Consider the following 25070-nt stretch of genomic DNA (forward strand, 5'->3'; position numbering starts at 1 on the left):
AAGCTCAGGACCTGCTAGGAAGATGAAATGAAGGAAGTAAAGTAATTCAGATGATGTAAGCCCAGAATACCTTTATTTGGCATGAAACACTTGAGAAATTAACTTAGGGTGAATAATCACTGTAAATTCCATTCATTGATTCACAAAGCATAAACCTCTGTGCTAGAAAGAAGTAGGGATATAAGTGGACAATAGTACTTACAGTCTGGTGGGAGAGACTTAAAAAAACCATCCATTATCATCTTAATTGTGTTTTCACTTTTATAAAGGCTCAATGTAAAACAATTTTTGAAAAATACAGAAAATTAAATTTTTATCACTTCTTTTCTCATTATTGTTAAAATACTGCTAATCAGTATTTTTTTCCATTTTTATTGTTCTTTTATAAACTTAGGATCTTGTATATGTCATTACTTATTTTTTAGTTAACATATAGTGAGCATTTCTGAGTCTTTATTTTTCAATACCATGATTATTAATAACTTCATGATATTGTATTTTATTAATACATCGCAGTTAACGGTTTCTTCTAAACATTTGCATGATTTTCATAGCATTTGCTGTTACAAATTGTACTACTATAAGTTCCTTTGTTCATATGTCTTTGCATACATAGTTACCTCCTCAAGAAAAATTTCTTAAAGCAGAATTACTAGATTTAAGGATATTTCTCATTTTGAAGGTTCTTAATGCATATTGCCAAATTGTTCTTTAGCCACATTTCTTTTCTTCTGATCCTTTATTACTTTTTTTTTTTTTTTGGTATAGCCTTTTTTTTTTTTTTTTTTTTTTTTTTTTTTTGGTATAGCCTTTTTTTTTTTTTTTTTTTTTTGTATTTTGACATAATCTTACATTTAAAAGTTGCAGGAAGAGTAACAAAGAGACTTTTTGTTCTCTGAATCATAAATTGCTAGCTTGGTAACCTATCACCCCCAACACCTCCATGTGCATTTCCTACAAACAAGTGCATCCTCCTACAGAACCATAATGTGACCAATAAAATCATTTAATTCTTAGCCCTCACTCAAGATTAGCCCTGTACTTCAGAAATGCCACTTTAACAGATGGTTCAGCATCAAGCATCACATTTAGTTTTTATGTCTCTTATCTTCCTTCAGTCTGAAACAGTTCCTCAGTTTTTCTTTGACTTTCATGACTTTGACACATTCATAGAGTATAAATCAGTTATTTTGTAAAAGGTTCTGCAGTTTGGGATCCACTTTTTATATTTAAGAAAGACTCATTATTCCTATGCTCTTTGATTGAAAATACAGATATGTGTGTGTTTCTTTTGAATGCATATGTTAATAACGAACAGCCCATAGTCACTATTAGTCACCAAATGAAGAATTTAGAAATATACTGGTAGAATCAAAGTCTTATGGATTTAACACAAACACTGTACATAAGTGGAATTTATTGTTTACTTTTAAGAACGTTAAAATTTTAACAATGTTCAAGTTTAAGACTAACATAAAGACAAGAGAGACTAAAATTATACCCAGTTATTGCTTTTCTTCTTACAGGTATTATCTTCCTAAGAAGTTTACTCAGTGTAATATTGAAGAGTATCATGACTTTCTGAATAGTGGGGGTGGTGCCTGCCTTTTCAACAAACCTTCTAAGGTACGAAGTGTGATCAGAGTTATTAGTTATTAATCCTTCTAAGGTATTATAAGTGTAAATTTCTAGCCATTGGATCTGCAAAAAGAAAGCTTTCCAACTTGGCTTATATGTTCATATTCTAGATACGTGAAATATCTGCATTGTAAAGTCAGCTTTAATCTTGGGCATTTGGGGCTATTCTTTTTTTTTTTTCTTAAGATTTATTTACTTATTTTAGAGAAAGAGAGAGAGAGAGAGATCTTGTGCATGAGTTGGGGTAAGGGCACCAGGAGAGGGAGAGAGAATCTCAGGCAGACTCATACTGAGCGTGGAGCCCCACAGGGGACTCCATCCCAGGATCCCAGGATCCTGACCTGAGCTGAAATCAACAGTTGGATGCTTAACCGACTGAGCCACCCAGGCACTCTGGCATTTTGGGCTATTGTGATGGGAATAGAAAGCAGGTAGAAATAAGACTGTGTGCTTTCTGAGAAATGATTAGCTTGCAAAGATGGTTTCATTTGCCTTTCTTTTTCATTTTCTTGGTTCCTTTTTTATCTGTTTGTATATGTAATCACAACTCGTAGAAATGGGCCATTTCTTCCCCTCAGTATGAAAGCCAAGGCTACTTAAAGGAGAAAAGGAGAAAGTCTTTGTGTATTTAGACTTTGTCAGAGGCCTTTCCAACTTGCAGAGCAAACTCTGGTTATTGACTTGAAAGCAGGTCTTCCTCATGCATTTGGAAGAGTGCATGTTAAGGCAGAATGCTTTGTTCTTGTAAATTATGTGAACTGTTACGTACTTCTGTGCACCACAGCGGTGTGTGGCGTTGCCTGTATCCTCATTTACCTGGTTTCATTCTGTGTCTATTCCAGTGAAATTTAGGAAGTGTATCATATTGCTTTGAAAAGCAAAGTGACAATTCTGAAGACTCTGCAGAAGTTTCAGAAGGAACATTTGAACTAAATCCCTGCTGCTATATAAAAAAAACAATTGAAGTCTCTTTACCAAAATAACAGATTATTCTGAGCTCAGAGTGAAAGAATAAGTGGATTTTTCATCTGGATAAGTTTTACTTTGGCTTTCAAAACTGTCTCATTTGTTATGATCCCTTTCAGCTGAAAATAGAATCTGGAGATGTGTTGATAATTTTTAGGAGAGGAGAGAATATTTGAAATCAGGTGGGGATTTTGTTGTTGTTATTGCTGTTGCTTTTTTTATTCTGCCCCCGCCCCCTGTTAGTTAAGAAAGTGCGTGTGTGGGTATGTGTCTGTTGATAGATGTGAGTTCTATTCCATTCTATAATATTAAAACTTTAATGAACTTGTGAATGAATATTATATAACTGGGACATAGCAGCTACTTACTAATTTTACCTATCACCATAAGGTAAGTTATGCTCAAAAGATAACGAAATTGATGGAGAGTTAAAAAATAAAATAGTCTTAAAATGTACTCTTGTACAGGCTAAAAGTTGCTTCCCTCTCTGGGGCAAATTATTATTACTGTGCTCTGCAAAGCTATGTAAATAGGAGAAGCTATATTTTATGTTAGATAGGTGGATTTATTAATTTTGTGATGTTTTCCTAATTGTCTATGAAATAATTTGCTGTTTCACAAGGATATATAGTTAGTAAACGGCTTTCACAGATGACTGAACTTGACCCTCACAACAGTTTGTGATGGATGGTGGGCAGCTACTATTATTATTATTCTTGCTTTAAATATTAAAGCACATGTGCTCTGAGATGACAAGCCATTTGCCCAAGGTAAGTAACTGAGCCAAGATTTGAACCCACACTTTCTGTCTCCAAATCCCTTGCTTCCTGCTTGAAATGAAATTTCAGGAGTCAGTCTGGCTTGGGTTCAGTCAATGGCTAGATCATCTTTTATTTCGGTGGCATTTACCAGACTCCATGTGCATATTACATATGTAAATATAATTAAATCTGAAATGGAAACAGAAGTAGACACTTTTATTCTAAAGTTCCCAGTTCTAAAGTTCTAGAGTTACACTTTCAAGTTTAGGGAAATAAAAATATACTTGGAAATGACCGACAGGTATACCAGATGTATGGTTGTGGTACTTATCGTCTCTCATATGGTCTTTGATCTTGATTTATCCATATTTTATCCTTTTGGTTTCATCCTACAGCTTCTGGATCCTCCTGAATGTGGCAATGGCTTCATTGAAACTGGAGAGGAGTGTGACTGTGGGACCCCAGCAGTAAGTCTCTGGGTGTTTTAATGTTTTGTTTTTTTTTTTTGAGGTTATTAGGGTCATTCCCCATCCCCTCACTGAAGCATACAGAGCTGGTTTTTGTCTGGAAATTTCATAGGATACATGGAAGAAAGATTATTATTGGGGGGGTATACATTTATTTTTTAAAAATATCCTGGTACTTTTAGAAAATGACACCATTTTCTGATGTTTTGCAAATATTTGTATCCCTTAGGAGTGTGTCCTTGAAGGAGCAGAGTGTTGTAAGAAATGCACCTTGACTCAAGACTCTCAATGCAGTGATGGTCTTTGTTGTAAGAAGTGCAAGGTAAATAAATGTTGAGTAATGACTAATTGACAGAGAAGAGGACATATTTGATTAAATCGTTAAGGCTAGGCAAATATGTAATAACAATAGTAGTGCCTAACATACGTTAAGTGACTAAGTTGCCAGGTGCTTTACAGGATCCTCACAAAATGTTGTGAAGTCTTGTTACTGTTTTTATTCCTATCTAACAGTTGAGAACACTACGGCAGGCAGTGGGTAAATAAGTTGCCCAGGGTCTTGTACCAAGTCAGTCAGAGACCTGGGTCCTGAACCTGGTTAATTTCCTCAGTTCGCCTTCTCATTACTGCTTACCTGGGGAGCGTGCACATTAACTGAAGCCAGGTGTTCCTAACCTTCAAGGGAGGTTTTTCCTTTCTTTGTAAAGCCCAGTAGATATTCAACGGATTTTTCTTTTCTTTTTGTTCTGCTTGGTGTATTTCTTGCATTAGCTGTTGAAGGTGGAGAAGCTATACTTTTAGACATGATAACATCTTACGTGTATTACCATGTATGAGGTTTTAGAATGCATCTTTAAGCACATTGTTTTCATCCTCCCAATAGCATCCCATACCTGTCCCCAGATAGTTAAGCCTTAACATCATAACTAAAAGTTATTTGAGGCTTACCTTTTTTAAAGAAATCTATTTCTTTTTTCTCTTCTCACGTAAAATCTGGTACAATATTCTACATTAGCTGCTATGAAATTTAGTATCCATCTCAGTGTGTACATTTTGTGGAGTCAGTGCCTGGGACTTACCAGTAATTGGTACAGATTCTTAGTAAATATTTGTTAGATGGATAAATAAATATGCACAACACTCTCTTATCGATTATTTGCTGATTGACTATGTATCTAAGTATCTACTGTGTGCCAGAGATTGTGCTAAGCACTTTTAATTTATATCATCATGTATCTGGGTTTCTCAGTCCTGGCACTGTTGACGCTTTTGGCTGGATGATTGTTTCATTTTGAGGGTGTGTCTTGTGTATTGTAAGTTATTTAGCAAATCCCTGACTTCTATCCACTAGATACAAACACCACCTCTCCCAGTCATGACAACCAAAAATATTTCCAGACATTGCCAAACGTCCCCTCAGGAGCAAAATCATTGCTGGTTGAGACGACTGTCGTAGGTAATGCTCACAACCACACTTTTGGGATAGGCTTATTATCCTTATTTTTCCAGCGGAGCAATCCTGGTCTCAAGGAAGTGATATAACCTGCATATACTCGTTCAGCTATTAAGGAATAGATGTGAAGTTATGTCCCAGATCTGCCAGCAGCAATTTCTGTTGTTTCTTCTTTTCCATGATGTCTCTGGCAGCTTTTTAAGACAAGCAGGGCACTGGCAGAGATCTCTGAAAGCACTCTCTAAAAAACGACGATTAAATCAAATACAAAACAGACACTTTAAGATTTGGTTTGCATCATCTATTTAGTCTGTCAGCTTCTCCACATGCATAAAAATGGTCCCCAACCATTTATTTTTAATACTCGACGTTTTAAGTCTGCCCATTTGTAAAATGCCATTTTTATTTTGACGGGTAGAATTAGGCTCTTTGTGATATGAACATTTCAAGGAACAAATACAAAATAATAGAATTACAATATATACAAGAAAATGTCATGATTTCAACTATCTCACAAAGTAAGCTGCTGCTATACCAGTAAAGTGAGAGCTTTTTGCCACTTTCTCTCTCCTGCACCCCCAGTTCTTACCCCCATCCTAAACTCCTGGGGGAACCAGAGGCAGGATAGTGAATGGAGGAGGGGGAATAGAAAAACAGGCTGAGAAATCCCGTTTATCTCTATTTTTTCTATATACATTTATGCTTAAAGTATCTATAAGTCAGAGCTGGCAAACATTTTGGGCAGGTAGTGAATAGTTTGGCTTTGTGGGTCATAATGTCTCTGTCTCAGTTAGTGAACTCTGCCTTTGAAAGCATCTGTCAAAAATACAGAAACAAATGATCATGTCTGTATTCCAATAAAACTTTATTTATAAAAACAGATGGACAGCTACTTTTTTGCCCTTTCAGCCGTAATTTGTCAATCCCTGCTGTAAAACGTTGCCCATGGACTGTTTGTTTATTATTTTTGTTCACTCATTAGTGTGTAAATTCCAAGAGGGCAGGGATTTGGGTCCGTTTATCTACTGCTGTATCCCAGCACTGAGAGCAAGTTATCCCAGCACTGAGAGCAAGTTGTCCTTCACTATGCTTCCTTTCAGAAGTTTCTTGGCAGTTCTTGAACATTTACACTCTCATATAAACTCCATCTTAAATCTGCTTGTATTTCTCCCTCAGACTTTCTAAAATGGTGGCTTACCCCAATTCCAAGAAATTGGAAGGAAGAGAACCAGAATATATGAATTTAAGTTATCTTGCTCATTTCCTTATTTTCATGGTCTGTTTCCCCCACTGAAGTGTGAGTTCCTTGCAAGCAGGATTCTTGTGTTTTGTTCTCCACTGAGTGCCCTGTGGCCAGAAAGAGCCTGGCATATTTTAAGCGCCTAGTAAATACTTGATGATTGAAGGAACACACATTTTATTCGGATCTCTTAAAAAATATCTGTTGAAATCCTGATTGGAGTTGGCAGTGTGCTGTTCATGTTCTCAGAACAATAGGAAACTCAGGTGCCTAGAGGGTGATGAGCAAGGGAGAGAAGAGGAAAGTTGGTGGGGGGAAAGGGGTCGGTCTTGAATAATGCGTATGTTTGCGTGAGCAGACATAAATGCGTGAAAGGATCCAGCTCCTGATATTAGCATTTTGGAGAGGGAAAGGGAATAGGATTGAAGAGGACAGGGGAAGGATGATGACTTTGTGTATCTCTGTTTGTTTGTTTTTTTAGTAACGAATACCCTTGCAATTTATAAATACAGTGAGCTTAAAATTTTATTTGTAACTCCTATACTTACAAGAAATATTTGAGGTGGTTGAAAATAGGCAAGAGAAAAAAGAAAAGAGAAGAACTCCTCCTATACACAGGTACAAATAATAGAAACATTAGACAAGAATAAAAGACCATGCCATAGATCTATATAAAAATGAGGCAGGAGATAAAGGACAGCATGGGAGGAAATCGCTTTGCCAGAAAACCTAACTTTTGCAATTCAGCCTAGAATATAGCGTTCAGAATCTTGGCAAATGTTGTGAACGAGAGTAGAGCGATGAAGGTGCCAGTAAGAATGAAGAGTGAAGTGTAAATCCAAAACCTGTTTTGGGAGGAAGAATTACTAGAACTTGGACTGACTTGTCCTTCTGGGAAGATGGATCATCCAAACCCATCCTATTTTAGTAGATATCCTAAGACTTATGTGTGACGACTATGCAGATTATTTCATACACGAAAATATCTCGCTTAACACTATTCAATGAACATTTCATTCAGTAATGTGGTTTTCAGAGCCTTCCATTTTAAAATTGCTTGCGATATTTCTATCCAAAAATAGTCATTTTGCTTTTTTTGAGGTGATACCGCAAGAGATTTTTTTTTTTCCTTCGACAGTTTTGCACATTGATTTTTGTTCATTTTAGTTTCAGCCCATGGGGACCGTATGCCGAGAAGCAGTCAACGATTGCGATATTCACGAAACATGCTCAGGAAATTCAAGCCAGGTAATTTACAGACTCGTTACCCTAAACCCAACGGGAAAGAGCACGGGTGGCTATAGTGCACTGGCCCCCAGCCAAAATGTAAAGGGACACGATTTCCTGTCTTTTTCACGTCTGTTCTCATTCTCTCTTTATTTCCTTCTCAGGGATTTCAGTTTCGGTAATTGAAGCTTGAGCAGATGTGCAGCGTTGTTTTATCTCAATGTTGAACTAACCTCCAACTGCATGCGTGCTTTAACTATTTTGGTTTTGTTTTAAATAGAGAGTGAAAGGCTTTTTTTGTCCTGTTTTCTCTCTAGTTGGTGGAAATAGGAGCCAACCAAGGTAGAGAGACCCCCCAGAGCACTGAGTTCTCAGGAGGGGTCTGTTCTTCTGTCTTGGCTCTTGTTTTTCTGAGGCCACCTGCATTGCCTCACCCATTAATAACTGCTCTTGAATTTAATGTCATGTGGTTGTGAAAGGAGACGATGGGGAAACTGATAAACTTTGGTGAGGGTTCTCAGATTTCACGTGGTCATCGTATATACGATTTCAGCTTGCAGGGTCAGTGTTAGCACAAGACCCTAACAGTGACCATGCGTGTAAAGTCATCTTCATAATCAATGCAAAAAAATTACAATTGTTCTGTGATCTTTAAAAAATGTTGTCAGCCTATTAAAAACTCTTTTACTCTTGGTTTTAAGTAAATAGGGAAATGGAAAAATAAACATATTTATTTAGCACACTAAAAATAGAAGCATTGAGAATTACAAGTTTTATTTCTTTGTAAAATCCTCATAAGGAGTATGGGCTATGTGTGCCTTCTGGCCACAAACCTTAGGATCCAGAGTAAGCATCTTCTCTATGCCTTGTTGAATCGTCAGACTCCCTTCTAAGTTTGGATCAGCTTTCAACGTTTTATCCTTTGCACTTTCAATGTCATGAAATATATGCAGGAGATGTGAAGGTGTGAATGTGCGGTTTTTGGTTTTCTTTCTTTCTTTTTTTTTTTTTGGCCACATAGCAGTATCAACATGCCCAGTCAGTGATTTTTTTTTGCTGTGACTCAATTTACATTTGATTTGAATTTCACTTTTAGTGTCATCATTTTTCATTTCTTTTCTGCTTTTTCATCTTTGCTGGCCAATTCCCTCTTACAATTATCCAGTTTTGTAAAATGTCACGTGCTATTACCCAGACACAGAGAGGCAACACGCCTCCACCCTTTGTTGTCTGTGCATGAACTAAATGAACACGGGCAGTGACCAGTCACCGGTGGACTTTGCAAGAAGTGACAAGATGGGTAAATGACCATCATGGGCAACTGTTAGATCCCTAGTGATCATGGACTGAAGGTCTGGTAGCAAAGTGTGTGCTTTTTTGCAGTTACTTACAGTTAATACGCTGTGGTAACTGAAATTGGAACTGTGTTGTTGGGGTACTGATGTCATTTCACAAAACCAGGGTATCTGAAATTCATGTATACTGGAGTTTTGCGAAGCAAAGACAGCCTACATATTTTTCCTCTAGAGAAGAGGGATTCAGTAGTGGTATACCTGCATTAATCACTAAAAATGTTTGTTTTAAAGGTAGGAATCCTAAGAGATTAAAGATGTTTCATGTAAAAGTATTTTCTTGCTGTCTAATTAGCATTGTTTTTCGAAGCTAACATTTAGTGATGAGGAGGATACAATGAATACCTCATGTGTTCTTGGAGGGAAAGTATATTAGAGTGACTTCTTTGGAATGTAATTATACGATAAGCAGGAGTTTTAAAAAAAAGAATCCAGAATCCAAAAATGATGTACAAATGTGCTCTTGTTGAATTAGTTGTAACAGCATAAACTGGAGATAGTTAGAAGTGAATGCACATTGGTTATATGGTTTGTTAGCTTAATGCAGTATATTATAGCTGTCAAGGATTATACCTACAAAAAAGCTTATGCCCTGAGGAAACTCATGTGATGAAAAAGTAAAGGGGAGAAGCAGGGTATAAAATATTGTCTGTAACTTGATCATATACCCATATTTAAAAAATCAAATTTTGTAGAAAACGGTAGAGAAAAATATACCAGAATATAAAAAATTGTTGTCTTTGGGTGGTGGGAAATGAGAGATTTTGTCTTTCTTTTTTTGGTTTTTTATTTTTACTTTTTTTCACATTTCCTAACTTTTCTTAAGTGAGTATATAAGTATTATAAAGATAGAAAAAATGTATAATAAATTTAAAAATGCTATTTATTAAGAATGCTTTGCAATTTTCTGCAATTGCTACAAGGGAAAAGCGGGGCTATAAAAAATGGGTTTTTTTTCTAACGTGCCCAAGGTGGACTTCCATTCAACAGGCATTTTAAGAGTAAGGGCCGTGGTGCTTCTCATGCTAAAAAAGAGGAAATTAGTTATTGCTCCATTTATGTTGGCATCCCCCTTGCTTTTGTTTTGTGCTCTTGTTTTTCTTGCTCCGAGCAATAGTGTATCTGTATAAAGCAAGATGATCTGAAATGTTAGGGTTGACTGAGTCATAGCTGTCGGCTCTTTTTATTTGCTACTGTGTCGTCAACTGTTTTTGCCTCTGGTTGATCCATATTTTTAGGGGAAAGTGCGCCAATTGTTGTATTTCCTTTTGCTTCCTCTTGATCTTTTTGTTTTTATTTTCAGATGTTTTAAGAGACCTAGCCATGTTATCAGACTTTTATTTTCAAAAAAAGAAAAAAAAAGAAAGAAAGAAAAGAAAAGAAAACATGACAGGGATTAGCTCAGCCGGATATTTTCTGTGCACTTGGTTCATAGTTCTGTTTTCATTTCCTAGTGTGCCCCAAATATTCATAAAATGGATGGATATTCATGTGATGGTATTCAGGTAGGTTACTTCATCTTTACCTCAATCTTTCATGTGTACCAGCATGAAAGAAATACTGAAATCTTCCCAACATAGGAAAATCAATTTAAATGTTTTGTAATCAATTCTGAAGATAAAAGGTTTTATAATACTCATCTACTAGTTTGCCCAGTCATATTTTCTTTCTTCAGTGATCCAACATAAGCAGACATTGCATCGTTAATAGGTGTGCTTTTCCATTTTAGGGGATTTGCTTTGGAGGAAGATGTAAAACCAGGGATAGGCAATGCAAATACATCTGGGGGCAAAGTAAGTAAATAGTGTGTCTTGATCCTTTTCGAAGTATGATATCAGGTCAAAGCACATGTGAGCTGGAAGTCAATTTTCAACCACTTTATAACTGGGGGATTCTCAACGACACTGAAGGTCTTAATAGGGGCACTTTTGCGGACATTAGAGAAAGACACCTCCTTTGAGATGACACTTGGCTAGTTGGTCATGCCATTGGACAAGAAAGAAGGTGCCTTTTCTGTCAGGCGGATAAAGTCCACTCCAACGTGTGTAGCCTGGAGAACAGAGCAAGCCCAGATTTCAGCTCCAGTTACACTTCCCTCAGCTGATTGTCCTTAAGCAAATCCTGTACAACCATATGGGATGGGCATGGACCCTGGGTAGGGCACCCTTGGCTTAGTGCTGTAGCAGTTTAGCTAGGGTTGTTTTATCTTCCTCAGCTATCTCTCTCAAGGCTAGTTGGCTTTCCTAATCACAGGCGACCTTCTGCAGAGGTAGCTGTCCACGTCAGAAAAAATTTGAATGTTATTGCTTTCAAAGTTTGTCAGATTTTTGGAGGGAAATACATAATATTGATCTCTAAAACATTATTTAAATTATATCTCTGTTTAAATGTATATTTAAATATTGTGCCATATATTTTTTGGAGGCCATTTTTTTCTTTAAACTCCTTCAGAAGACAGTTTGTATTAGGAAGTAAGCTATAAAGAGAAAGATAATCTTTAATTGCCACAAATAGGGGCTACATTCTTTCTGAGAGGGCAGGTGGATTCCCTCTTCTGAGTAACTGGAGAATGGAGGAAAATGCAGAAATGCAGGTCTGTACTCGGAACAAAGAGATACAGTTTTTGTTTCCCCCACTTGAGAAAAAAAGCTGTTGCTTACAGCATAGAAGTAGGAAAAAAAAAACAGATTTTTTTGACATGATTATTTTTTTTAAAACATACACAAACGGTTATCTTTTGATTAGTTTGCAGAAGCCATTTTGATCTAACTCCTGGACAATTGCATCAACCAGCCTTGGCTTTAGCCCAAACAAAGTCCTCACAGAGATGCTGATGTAGCTTAAAATGTTTTTTGATTTTCTTAGATTTAGCATGAATTCAAGCTTGTCTAAAATTAAATTTTAATAGTTGTTAAGAATTAGTAAACAAGGTAGAAATTATACCGCTGTTTCTTGAATCTTTAATTATATTGCATAGTTATTTTAATAAACTTGTCATTATGATTAATAAAAGTTGCCAAGTGAGAAATTTGTACTTCACATTTAGCACTGAGATTAAAGCATACAGCATTTATTCTAGGAACGATTTGGTAGTATCTTCCCCTAATTACTGGCCACATTCTGAGGAGTGTTGTTCTTGGAACCTATAGCCTCAATCCCATCAAAGATCTACATAGATTTGTTTTCCAAATTTCCAGTGAGCAGTCATGAAGAATGTAGCTGAGTCATGGATGTCTGTGGTAAAGGACAACCCTTGAGAACCATGGGTACAGTTTTTGGAATTGGCCCCATTGTCGTGAAGAGTCCTTAAATAGCTACTTTCCCTTACTGCAAACATTTTGAGCAGCTCATGTGTTAAATCCCTCACTGATAGAAAACTCTTTTCTGCTTCAGAGGTGATGGCATCGGACAAATATTGCTATGAGAAACTGAATATCGAAGGGACCGAGAAGGGTAACTGTGGGAAAGACAAAGACACGTGGATACAGTGCAACAAACGGTGAGATGGAGAAGTTTGTGCAGAGTTTATCCCTTGGTTAATTGCAAGTGTTACTTTCGGAGCCACCAGGACGTTCCTGTTCTCTGCATCCCACAGAGGCTCCTGCTGCCTGCTCCCCTCATCTTTTCCCAGCATTCCAGCTCCACCTTGCAGAAGGCTCCTGAATCTTTTTTTTTTTTTTTAAAGATTTTATTTATTTATTCGACAGAGATAGAGACAGCCAGCGAGAGAGGGAACACAAGCAGGGGGAGTGGGAGAGGAAGAAGCAGGCTCATAGCGGGGGAGAAGGCTCCTGAATCTTAACACATATGCTGACCTCTGCCCCAAGGCCCAGGTCACCCTTGCAGCTGCCTCAAGACTTTCTCACCTAGAAGGCACCTGCTAGCATCTCAAAAGCAACAAAAATTAAAGCCACCAGCATATATACTCTATTAACTGGCTCTGACTTTACTAAAGCACCGTTTCTGTCAAAGGTCCTAATACCTCAGCTTAGAAGGTCCTTCAGCTTAGAAGCCTCGCAATGGTCCTTGACTCCACTGTCCCTCTGATACATTGTCCAGACACCAAATCATGGCCATTTGTCTTAGTTGATCTCTTCATTTCCTTTCCTATTGCATTGCCTCAATTAAGACCTGTATTAATTCTTCAGCTGTTACAAAGGCCTCTTAAGATTGTCTTAAGCCAGGAGTCTCTCGCATGCTTCCATCAGAATATACATCTGAATCTTTCTGTCAGTTCTTTGTTCAAATTTCACTGGTCCCATGGAGCTAATGAATAGTAAGAATAATGCCCAACATTTACTGAGCGCACACTATCTTGCAGTTTGCATACGCTATGTTATTTAGTCTTTGTGGCAGTTCTCCTCATTTTATGGAGGAAAAACTGAGGCACAGTTAATTCATTTGACCAAGGTGCTGTAGCTAGGATGCAGTAGAAGCAGAATCAGAATGTGGCAGTCTGATTTCAGAACTCTCCTTTAACCACTTTATGGCATGTCCTACTGTCTTGTTTGATGAATGAAATGGAACGTTAGCTTGACCCTTCACATCCTCCTCAGTTTGCCCTCAACCTTCATTCTTTTGGTTTTTTCTCCTCTTCCAAATTCTAGCAAACCTTGTCATTCCTAACTCATGCATTGTATTCTCCCATCTCCATACCTCTGCTTATGCTGCTCCTTCCTCCAAAAGCACCCTTTATCCTCACTCCGTTACCAGGCACAGTCCCATTTGGACAACTCTGTATAAATTGTTTCTGGATTTACTCTAGAATCTAATCAATCATTACCCTCTTCTCTGAATTCCCACAGCCTTTTGTACTATTATTGTGGCCCTTGTCCCCCCCCTCATGTTTTATGGTTGTTTAGGTGTGCGATTTCTCTTCTCATCTGAGTCTATTTTCTTGACCGTGTCTTTTTTCTTTATATATCTTAAAGTAGTTAGTAAGCTCCATGCACATAAATGACACCTATAAAAATGTTGAGTATCTCTTCTGTGTTAAGAAAGCATTTTTGTTTGTGATAGATACAATAAAATGGTATAACCTTTAAAAATTATTTTTTAAGGATGAATTAGTATATTTTTCTATGGTTGGTGATAGATGTTCTAATTTTTCTCTTTTCTCTATCTGATGAAACTTGATATTTTCACATATAATCTTGCTAGCTTACTAATCATTCTTGACAAGATATTTATTAGTGTATGTGTTTATTGTTATGTATATTAGTAATTAAAATGTGCTAGATATAGACAATATATCAGGAAGTATTTAATACCACTGGAACTATTTTATATGTTGATTTAGAATTATATGCAGTAGTTGGGGGGATAGTGAAATATATTGAAAAAGGGATCATGAATCTATGTGGCTGAGAATCTACTATATATATAACATTCTTTAATTCTGGGGCAACAGGTTGAAGAAAAAGCTGTCTTCCGAAAGAGTACTCATCCAAAGGTCATTTATTCACTTGTCAAATATATATATATATATTTTTTTTTTTAAAGATTTTATTTATTTGACAGAGATAGAGACAGCCAGCGAGAGAGGGAACACAAGCAGGGGGAGTGGGAGAGGAAGAAGCAGGCTCATAGCAGAAGAGCCTGATGTGGGGCTCGATCCCACAACGCCGGGATCACGCCCTGAGCCGAAGGCAGACGCTTAACCGCTGTGCCACCCAGGCGCCCCAAACTTGTCAAATATTTTTAAAAAATATTTTAGCATATCCAGTGGTGTGTTCTAGGGAAGGACATTCTGATCTAAAAGAAGTCTTTTTGGTGGATAATTTCCTTAAGAGAAATACTTGAACTAATAGGCAGTAAAAAAAAAAAAAACTAGAAAACAATTTGGGATTTTTGGTCCACAGATAACAGTTTCAGAGAAGATACTTTTGTTATGTATTTTTTATTTTTTTAATTTTAATGTTTTTTTATTATATTGTCTTAGTCACCATACAGTACATCCCTAGTTTCTGATGTAAAGTTCGATGATTCATTAGTTGCGTATAACACCCAGTGCCCCATGCAATACATGCCCTCCTTACTACCCATCACCAGCCTATCCCATTCCCCCACCTCCCTCCCCTCTGAAGCCCTCAGTTTGTTTCTCAGAGTCCATAGTCTCTCATGCTTCAGAGAAGATACCTTTTAAAGCAGGGGGTAAACTAATTTGGTCTTATTTAGCTTATTAATTTGAGTAAATAAAATATAGTTGATGAAAAACAAACGCTTAAATGAGATAAGTGTTCTAACTGTACATGGTTTGTTCTCTCTTTGGGGAAAGAAGTAAATAATTGGTATCTTTTAACACAGGGATGTGCTTTGTGGTTACCTTTTATGCACCAATATTGGTAATATCCCCAGGCTTGGAGAACTTGATGGTGAAATCACATCAACTTTGGTTGTGCAGCAGGGGAGGACGTTAAACTGCAGGTAATCATCTCCCCCATTCTGTGAGAACACTGGTCATCTTCTGAGGAGTGCCACGTGGGGTTACTTTGTTTTTTACAGTTCCCATGTGTGTTATCAAGCCGAAACAGAATCTAGCCCGTAGGGGTGACCAAGTAATTCCTGACACAGACGGGTTGAAAAGAAGATAATAAATAGTTGACTGTGGTTGCTGGAGTTATGTTCAATGGGTCAGGACTATCTTGTAGGGTTTAGTTTGCATTTCATTCTTATTAAGGAAAATGAGTCAGAACTCCTGGGTAAGGTCAGTAGATTAAATACATGCATCTTCTTTTACTCCCTTCTGAAATCTCACAAAATGACACTAACTGAATCTTTTTTAGAATTTATGTGTCCACAGGATGGTAGAGAAAGGGGGGAGGAGACAATAGCTACAAAATTTGGGAGTGTGGAGAACAAATGGATGTATGGCAAATGATTGCCAAACTTAAGAAAGCTGAATTCCTAAGTCAGTAATGGGGAAAATGGAGAGCTAACCTGGTATATAAAGTCATTTCCCCAAAGGCTCAAAAATTAACAGTATCATCTACTTCTGGGAGACAGAGTAAAGGATTCAGGGACAGGGAAGGGCTAAAATAAAGAAGATAGTTGAATGTCTGCCAACAGATTACTTCCTGACTTACCTATACTAGGGATTGTTCACCTTCCCATGGAAGATTTAAGCTTTACCTTCTACACGTAATCAAATAGGTTTCCAAACGGAAGGACAACCGGCAATATTGATATCAGGGTGTGTGCAAGTGGACCAGCCTCATCGATGTTCAGCCAGAAAGCCCTAGAATTTCCTATTGTTTATCTGATTTCTCAAATGTGAGCAGTTTATCAGACATGTGAAGAAATGCTCTAACACACATACACAAGAGATAAAGACAACCAGAAAAAAAGCACCTGTCGATATTTATGAGAGATAAGATACTTCTATCATGAAACAAGAATAGCATGCCAATTTTTTAAACAAATGAAGAACATTCATAGAAACAAATGCTGTTGGAAATTAAAAATATGGAGGTAGAGATTAAACCCAGCAGTTGAAATTATCTCCCAGAAAGTAGGGCAAAAGCAGGAAAGGAGTGGAACGTAGAGAAAACTTCACCAAGTTGGTATAGAAATGATGAACAGGGAAAATAGCAGGGAAGAAATCGTCATTGAGTGACTTAGATTGTCTACAAAGGATGGACTTGAGTGCCTACATTGACAGGCTCGCAGGTGCAATGAGTGAAATTAGAAGCACATCTGAGCATATCGTTATGCAACTTCAGAAGCTTAGGACAAAGAAAAGAATCTCAAATGTTTTCACAGAGGAGAAATAAAAGGATCAGGCTTAGAATCTATCAGCAAGAGCCCTGGGAGCCAGAAGACAATGGAGAACATGATTTCTGAACTAAGCTCTGTACCCAGGCAAAATATCAATTGTGAAGGGAGAAAATGGACACACTTTTAGATATGCAGGTTTCCCTGCAAATGTACTCCCCAAACCCTTTCTCAGGAAGCTTTTAGAAATTGTGCTCCAATCAAGTGAAAGCATAAGGTAAGAAAGGGAAAGGTTGGGCATAGAGGAAACAAGATACCCACCGTGAAGAGTCAGGGCAATCCTCCAATGAACGGTGAGGGAAAATCCCAGATATTACAGTCCTTCACAAGGTACAGTGGACAGCCGGATCAGACAAGAGCAGGGCACACTCCAGATAGAAACTCCAGGAGAAATTTCTATAGGAAGATGAACTGATGCTCAGACACATCTTGGGGACTTGGGGGTCAGCAGAGTTTGACTAGTTCTGCGTTAGTGACAAATTCTTAGAAAAGTAGGCAAAAGGACAGCAAACAGAGACTGGCTAATTTGAGGGAAATTAAAAGTGGTACAGGTAAAGAAGAGGTGTAATCATGGCATACTGTATCACTCACCTGAGTAACATTTACCTAGTTCTCATAGTGTGCATTTTTATTATTAATTTGACTGCTGATTAAACAAAATTTATGAAGGGAGGGTAGGATAAAGATACAAATTTTCAAATTCCATAGAAAGGAAGTCAGTTGGTAGTATCCAAAATGGAAAAATAAAAAATAGTAACACAAACTCTTATTTAAAGATCTGTTCATAAATAACGAGAGAATCAATTAGAAGTAGAAAGTGGTTTCCTCCAAGGAGGAATATATGGTGGAGGAGAGGGTACTGGACCACTTAATTGCATTTAAAAAAACTTATTTATCTTGACTCTTTAAACTATATGCATGTATAATTTTGATAAAAATAAATAAAAAGAATGGAGATTTATGTGCTGGCATTAACATGGCACCATATGAATAAATTAATTATGAATTTACTTTTTAACCCTATTCTGTTTTTTTTATTCTATATAACAGGCTTGCTATATTGAATAGTGAAGTTATAATAGTTTAGCCATTCTCAAATATAATTTTTAAGTTAGCAATCTTGGAAAATGTAAACCCAAACCAGTTCTCATCCTTATTTGAAACATGTTTGAAATCTTGAAACTTACTTACTTATCAAATCAAATACTGGTAATAATGGCTCACTTGTACATGAGCCATGTACAAGTATGACTTGTACATCATAGCCAAGGCATAATGATAAAGCTATTTCAATTCAGGCCCTTGTTATAATAATTGTGTTTAAATCCTAAAATATATCAATATTTCTGAAAAGAATTAGATCAAAAGATTCAATTGTTTTCTCCACTTAGAGGTTGAAAATGGTTATGCTATTGGTTTTTATTAGATAATAAATAGAAAAATAGAGAAAGTAGTATTGCCCACTTTTTAGTTTAGTTTCTTGTTTTTAGAGCGAGAGAGCGAGGAGCATGCACTTTCGAGCAGGGGGGAGGAATGGAGGGAGAGGGAGAGAGAGAATCCCAAGCAGGCTCCATACTTAGCCCAGAGCCTGATGGAGGGCCCAATTTCACGACCTTGAGATCATGACCTGAGCTGAAATCAAGAGTCGGATGCTTAACCAACTGAACCACCCAATCACTCCCATTTTTTAGTTTTTAAACAGATTCTCCAAATGAATGTGAATTAATGGAATCCTGTTTGTTTTTTGCTCTCTGTTTTTAGTGGTGGGCATGTGAAGCTTGAAGAAGATGTAGATCTTGGCTATGTGGAAGATGGGACACCTTGTGGTCCCCAAATGATGTGCTTAGAGCACAGGTGTCTTCCTGTGGCTTCCTTCAACTTTAGTACTTGCTTAAGCAGTAAAGAAGGCACTGTTTGTTCAGGAAATGGAGTAAGTATTCAGTACCTTGCCATAGGGACTCTCCTCTGTTCATAGAAATAAATATGACCCTAGCCTGCTTATTTTGTAAAAATGGAAAATGTGCTCATCCTTGTTTCTAGCTGGCATGTAAACAGTTATTTGGTCAGAGTCATTGGAATATTTCTGTTGTGTAATCTGTGCAAGCCTGGGAATGAGAAAAAGTATAATCTTCCTAACCAAATTCTTCCATTTTTCTTTCTCATTATGTTCTTGTGATCTCATACAATATGCCAGTTTTCTACAGTGATCTGGAGAGAAGTTTTAATAAACTGTAGTGGGATTTTTAAAAGGGTGTAGAAAGGGGCATTGGCCACAATGTTTAACAACTGGTATGGTCCAGTCACTGAGCAATTAGAACAGATCATAAATTCCTGCTGTAGCCACACCAAGTATGTATCAGCTGAGGATAACTCCTAGAAATAAAAACTGAGTAAGTCAGGGAAATGTCTATCACAGATGAATAGACAGCATGGCATTGTTTGAAAGACTAAATTCTGTTCTTTCAGTCACATATCTGATAATGTAGTCCTGTATAAGTAAGTAGATAACTTAGGTAAACATGCTCTAATAGTGATCACAGTTTGGTGATTTTCTGTTAGGAATTCCTTACTAATAAAATCATTTTTCCTTCTTTTTCTTTTGGCATGCACTATGATTTTTTTTTACCCTACGTAGATTCTTTCCTTGAACTGGTCATATTATCCAGTTGAGGTAAAGGATCTCTGTCCTGAAGTTGTAAGCCTTTATTCCTGGTCATTCCGTTTAGATCCTCCAGGGATATGCCAAGACTTTTCTTAGGGAGGTTTTACCAATTGTAACTCTTTGCCAAAGGACAGGAGTTCTTATGGCAAGTGAAAATAGAGAAGGCACATAGTAAGTAGTTCTGCTTCTACAGGGTCTGCTAAGTCTTCCCTCTTGAATAACTGAGGAGGTGTTGGGGGAAATGCTTTTTTGGGGGGAAAGGGCAAAACAATGGAATTACTTCTTGGTCATTCGTGCTAATGATAACAATGTCTTCTTCATCTAGAAATCCTGAGTAGATACCACAGAGACCAAAGAGTTTTGTTAATGAACCATTTGTTTAGTGAATGAGTAAAAGTGATAGACACAAGTAATTCAGGTGGCAAATATCATCCGAATCATTTGCAGTAATTATGCATAACACAGAGACATTATATCCTATATATTTTTAACTCAGAGTAACTCTATATATATATGATTAAAATTAAAATGAGAATACAGTAGATACTCTCCATGTACTGTACATTGTGTAGTTAAGAGTATGGGCTTGGTATCAGACAGTCTGCATTTGAATCCCATCTCTATTTCTCACTAACTGAGTGAGATTTGGCAATGTGTTTAGCCTCTGTGTGATTTGATTTATTCTCCTGTAAAATGAGAAGAAGAATAATATTGTTTCCTTTATGGGATTGTTGTGAAGTATTAGTGAGTTAATATACTTGTAACTTATATGTAATACTTAACACAATGCCTGAGGCATAACGAGTGTTGGATAAATGTTTGCTAGGACTCTATTGTGATCACTGTGCACCAGCGTCATGTCTGGTCTTGTCCCAATGTCACTGTTGTGTGATGTGGACACTGAGACTTGGAGAAGCCAGTTGACCTGGTTAAAGTCCATTGATAAGACAATGGTGAAATTGGTACTCCCACTCAGGCCTTTTGACTTTAAACCTAAACCTTTTTCTTCCTGCATGTTTGTCAATCTGCAGAGATTTGTTCATCTGAATGAATTTGAAATCTGCGTTTTCTTAATCATATTTTATAGTTACATTTAGATGTGGATGTATGTCATCTTCTTCTGAATTAGATCAGATAGAAGACAGAAAGCCATCCAGTGAAAACCTGTCTCCTGAAGAACTTCTCTGATCTTAAACCTCACTGAAGTGTCTCCTACTTCCCACTCCATTTAAAGTTGTTTTGAAGTATCAGATCTAGGTGTAGATTCTGTTTCCTGGATGTATAAGTGGTGACAGATTATTGTCTTACTGTTCTTAAAAATGTGGTGCCATTTTATGTGAAAGTTTTTCCTTACATTTTGTTTGAGGAGTTCTCGGTTTCCGTGACGTGAGGTCGTTCATCTCTGTAGCTTGGGTTGAGGTGCCAGGGCTGTGGCTTTGTGAAACTTTCTTCTTCGACCAATCAGGCCTTCCCTCTTCTTCCTTGGATTTCCCTTTACCTTATCTGCTTCCTAAAATATGAATTAAACTTTGGTATAAAGATCCTTTCTTTGGAAGAAAGAAACTTTTATATTGGATCATTAGCAAATGATTGTATTTCTGCTTGTTTTAAAACTCTCCCTCCTATAAAATTTAAGTTAATGAAATTCAAAACCGTAATTTCATTGATTTCTTTTTAGACTGTAAATTCATTTCCCTGTTAAAATGCATTATTCCCTTTGGGTCTAACTGCTGATCTCTAGAAGATATTATTTTAGGTACTTGAAATAAGGAAATCAGTCTTAAGAAGAAAGTACTGATAATTTTTCAGTACCATCAAATTCTAGGCATATAACAGTTAGAAATCAGTGCTGATTTTTCATTATTCTGTATCAGAGTTGACCTGTACTTTTGATTGATTTTGGATTTCAGGTTTGCAGTAACGAGCTCAAATGTGTTTGTAACAGACACTGGATAGGTGCCGACTGCAGCACATACTTCCCTCACAATGATGACGCAAAGACTGGCATAACTCTGGCTGGCAATGGTAGGTACTTGATTTGCTGTCATTACATAGTTTTTATACATAACGAGAGAGAACTGCTCTTCAGATAGTTTCATTTGGGATATTTTTGTAGCTCAAATATAATAGACAACTGGGATCCACAGTATGAAATTGATATTTTTCATTAAATTGTAATCATGGGTAATAGTGAGTATAACTTAGTCTAGTGATTTAGCCTGATCTTGTCCTACTGAGATTTTTTCAAGTATTCTATTTGGGGGGGCAGTGACAACAAACCCTATCATTTCTTTTAAATGAAGAAAGTAGTCCTAAGGTTTCTTAACTGTGTGAATTTAAGGGGAGAACTTTATATTTGGGGATTGAATACATAGGAAAAAAACAATTGAAGAACTGGTTTAATTTTTAAAGATTTTATTTACTTATGAGAGAGAGAGTAGCAGGAGAGATCATGAGCAGAGAGGGGGAGGCAGAGGGAGAGGGAGAAGCAGGACTTGATCCCAGGACCCCGGGATCATGACCTGAGCTGAAGGCAGACACTTAACCGACTTTAATATTTAATTAATATTTAATATTTTTTATTATAGAATCTCATCTCTGGGGCACCTGGGTGGCTCAGTCGTTAAGCGTCTGCCTTCAGCTCAGGGTGTGATCCCGGGGTCCTGGGATCGAGCCCCGCATCAGGCTCCCTGCTGGGAACCTGCTTCTTCCTCTCCCACTCCCCCTGCTTGTGTTCCCCCTCTTGCTAGCTGTCTCTCTGTCAAGTAAATAAATAAAATCTTAAAAAAAAAAAAAAAAGAAAGAATCTCATCTCTATTTAACCCCAGTTCTGTAGCCTGACCTGTAGGTAATTCTAGAAGTAGTAACCTTGGCCAAGGTGCCTGGAAGGGGATTAAGGACATGGGTAATGAACAACAGGTGCAGATCTAAAAGCTAGAGTGGCCCAAATGGAAAAGTAGCAATTAAATGCAAATAGTTCTAAGAACACAGGTCCTGGGGTAGATGTCCCCTTTTAAGCTATTTTATTATTTTGCATGATTGAGTATTCTGCATTAATTAATGCTCAAACCTGAAGTCCATTCACCTCCCCTGTTCATTGTAATCACCTGGACTTTTAGCCATGATGACTTTAGCAAGGGAAGAGAATGATGAAGATTCTGGGTCCTCAGTCTTACAAGGGTAGTATGGAGCTTTTTTCAGCAGTTAATGCAGAGATGAGGCTATTCAGGTCTGTGGTTTTAAGTGACTTGTTAGAAGGCATACCATTACTTAGAAGTAACCAGGCTGAGCATCCAAGTTTATTGATCCCTGTTAAAATTGGTGGAAGAAAAAAGAGAAAAGGCAGATAGAAAAGGACACTCAGAGTAGGAAAGCCTGAGTGTCCCAGTGGGTCCTCTGGCTTCAGCATCCACCCATCCCACAGAGGATGTGCGCAGGTTGGGTTCCTCGGCTGTCCGGCCGTGGGACACGACTTCCTGAGGGCTCCCAGACAGGGAGGCTGACGCCTCTGTCATGGGGATTTGCAGTCTGCCCTAGCTGCCAGTATGGACTGTTGGCATCGAGAAGGATTCTTCGGGAATGCAGCAGAGCAAGAGAGATCTGAGCTGCTCTGAGTGAAGCAGATCTGGGTAATTTAAGCATCTGGTGCAAATCATTATCAGTAAAGCCCCCAGGCCTCCGATCTGCCTTTTCTGCTCCTGGGCCCTGCTTTGAGTCTTGTGACCAAGCCTTTGACTTACTGGGCCACTCACACTGCCGTGACCCCCTGAGGATTACATCTCTGCCTTCCTGACAGCAGATGCTGACACAACAATGCCATTACTGAGTCCTGAGCACCAGCCTCGCCTTGGCCCTCTGCCAGCCTGCTGCCGCCTGGCTCTCCTGCCTGACCGGCACCAAGCTCCTGCCCACCACATGCTCTGTTTTCCTTCGGTTTTTCCTTCTCCAGGATGCCACAGCCCCCGTTACCAAGACTGGGAATTACAGGCCCAGTGCTTCTGTTACCTGTCACCTGAGCCCTGATGGTATAAATCCACAGACACGTTTTCTTTCTCAAGGAGCTTACATCTGAGAGACAAAATATCATACCTACGACCGAGAGCCCTAAGGACCTTGCGTTAGTTGTCGGGATGGACTGATATGGACAGTCACATTTCTGGAATTCCTGAGGAAGAGATCAGGGTCAAAAGGAACACGGATTTCTCCAAGTTCCTGTCCAAAGAGTGCTGTGGCAATATAGTAGGGACGCCCTCCCTTTGTTTTTTATTTTTGACTCTTCCTTCTTGTAGTTCAGTGACCTCATCTTATTTTTCAGAAAATTACATGGGAAATAAAACTGTGCAAAATGTACTGGGACAAGAATGAAAAGGGAATGTAGACAAAGAATTATGTAAACAAATAGTTGATGCAGATTGCCAAGTAATGTTTGATTTTTCATCCCCTTAAGAAAACGCCCGCTTTTTCACTTCACAGTATGTACGGATGTCAAATCATTATGTTGTACACCTGAAATGAATACAACCTTATGTCAGCTGTAGCTCAAAAAAATTAAATAAAAAAAAGTGTTCTCTAAAATTAGGAATTTTAGAGAAATTTAGAGAAAATTTCCTAAAAATTTAGAGAAAATTTCCTAAAAAAGGAAAAAAAAATCCACTTTGTAAAACAGATAATTTTGTTAGTGTGGTGATTCAAATATAGATAGTAAGGTTCCTGAAAGAATTTTATATCAAGATTTCAATTATATACACCGATCTTCATTGTTTTCTCTTTCCCCCACAGGTGTCGCTGGTACCAATATCATAATAGGCATAATCGCTGGCACCATCTTAGTGCTGGCCCTCATATTAGGAATAACTGCCTGGGGTTATAAGTAAGTGAAATGTCTCAGTGTTGTTACTATCGAAATAGACTTTAACACATTTTGTTTAAATGAATTAAGCACCTGGGAAGTTTTGAATCATTGGATAAATATACCTGCAATGAAAATCAGTCTAGTTCCATAGGCAATCAGTGAATAGTTTTGGCACAATTAGAGGTAATAATAATTTATTATGTTTTTAGATTTTGAGATAACTCCCTTCTATTCTAAAAGTAAAGAATATTGTTTTAAAACCATTACGTGAAGTTAAAATGAATCTAAATCGTGTCTTATGCGAAAGGCTGTGTTGGTTTGCTCCTGAGTGACACAGGCTCTCTTGACTTAAACCCATACCCAGAGATCTAGGCAAGACAGTCCCGTAGGGAGCATAATGTTTTAGTAACAAGAGCAGTGATGACATCAGTTATCAACAAGAACAGCCCCAGCAGATCTGAGGCACTAGTATTTTTTAAATATTGGGTGTTTGTGTGTGAAGAAAATACTATTCAGAGACTTCATTTGTTCAAATTAAGAGTCAGTGTTAAGTTGCAATTTTTAATATGTAATTCTTAAGCTTTAAATTCAACTTAGAAGTTTTGGGTTCCTATTTATAAATTTTAAAAAGTTACAAATTATATAACTTTTGAATACTGAATCCCCTTGAGCATTTAGC

General features: G+C 37.6%; 1 protein-coding gene across 11 annotated transcripts in view; it reads left to right on the forward strand.

Annotated features, from left to right (window-relative positions):
* The window catches only part of ADAM22 (ADAM metallopeptidase domain 22), a 215519-nt gene that overhangs the window by 157694 nt on the left and 32755 nt on the right, over positions 1 to 25070 (forward strand). For 10 of the 11 annotated variants that reach the window (XM_034667300.1, XM_034667303.1, XM_034667317.1 and 7 more), the window contains exons 15-25: positions 1527 to 1626; positions 3761 to 3832; positions 4062 to 4154; positions 7693 to 7773; positions 10559 to 10609; positions 10834 to 10897; positions 12498 to 12603; positions 15411 to 15530; positions 18639 to 18807; positions 21450 to 21564; positions 24319 to 24409. In XM_034667300.1, the coding sequence (XP_034523191.1) occupies positions 1527 to 1626; positions 3761 to 3832; positions 4062 to 4154; positions 7693 to 7773; positions 10559 to 10609; positions 10834 to 10897; positions 12498 to 12603; positions 15411 to 15530; positions 18639 to 18807; positions 21450 to 21564; positions 24319 to 24409 (1062 nt within the window). The remainder of the gene's footprint in view (positions 1 to 1526; positions 1627 to 3760; positions 3833 to 4061; positions 4155 to 7692; positions 7774 to 10558; positions 10610 to 10833; positions 10898 to 12497; positions 12604 to 15410; positions 15531 to 18638; positions 18808 to 21449; positions 21565 to 24318; positions 24410 to 25070) is intronic. The other variant, XM_034667309.1, reaches the window with a different exon arrangement.

The sequence above is a fragment of the Ailuropoda melanoleuca genome, chromosome 1 (assembly GCF_002007445.2).
Source record: "Ailuropoda melanoleuca isolate Jingjing chromosome 1, ASM200744v2, whole genome shotgun sequence".
Taxonomy (NCBI): Eukaryota; Metazoa; Chordata; class Mammalia; order Carnivora; family Ursidae; genus Ailuropoda; species Ailuropoda melanoleuca.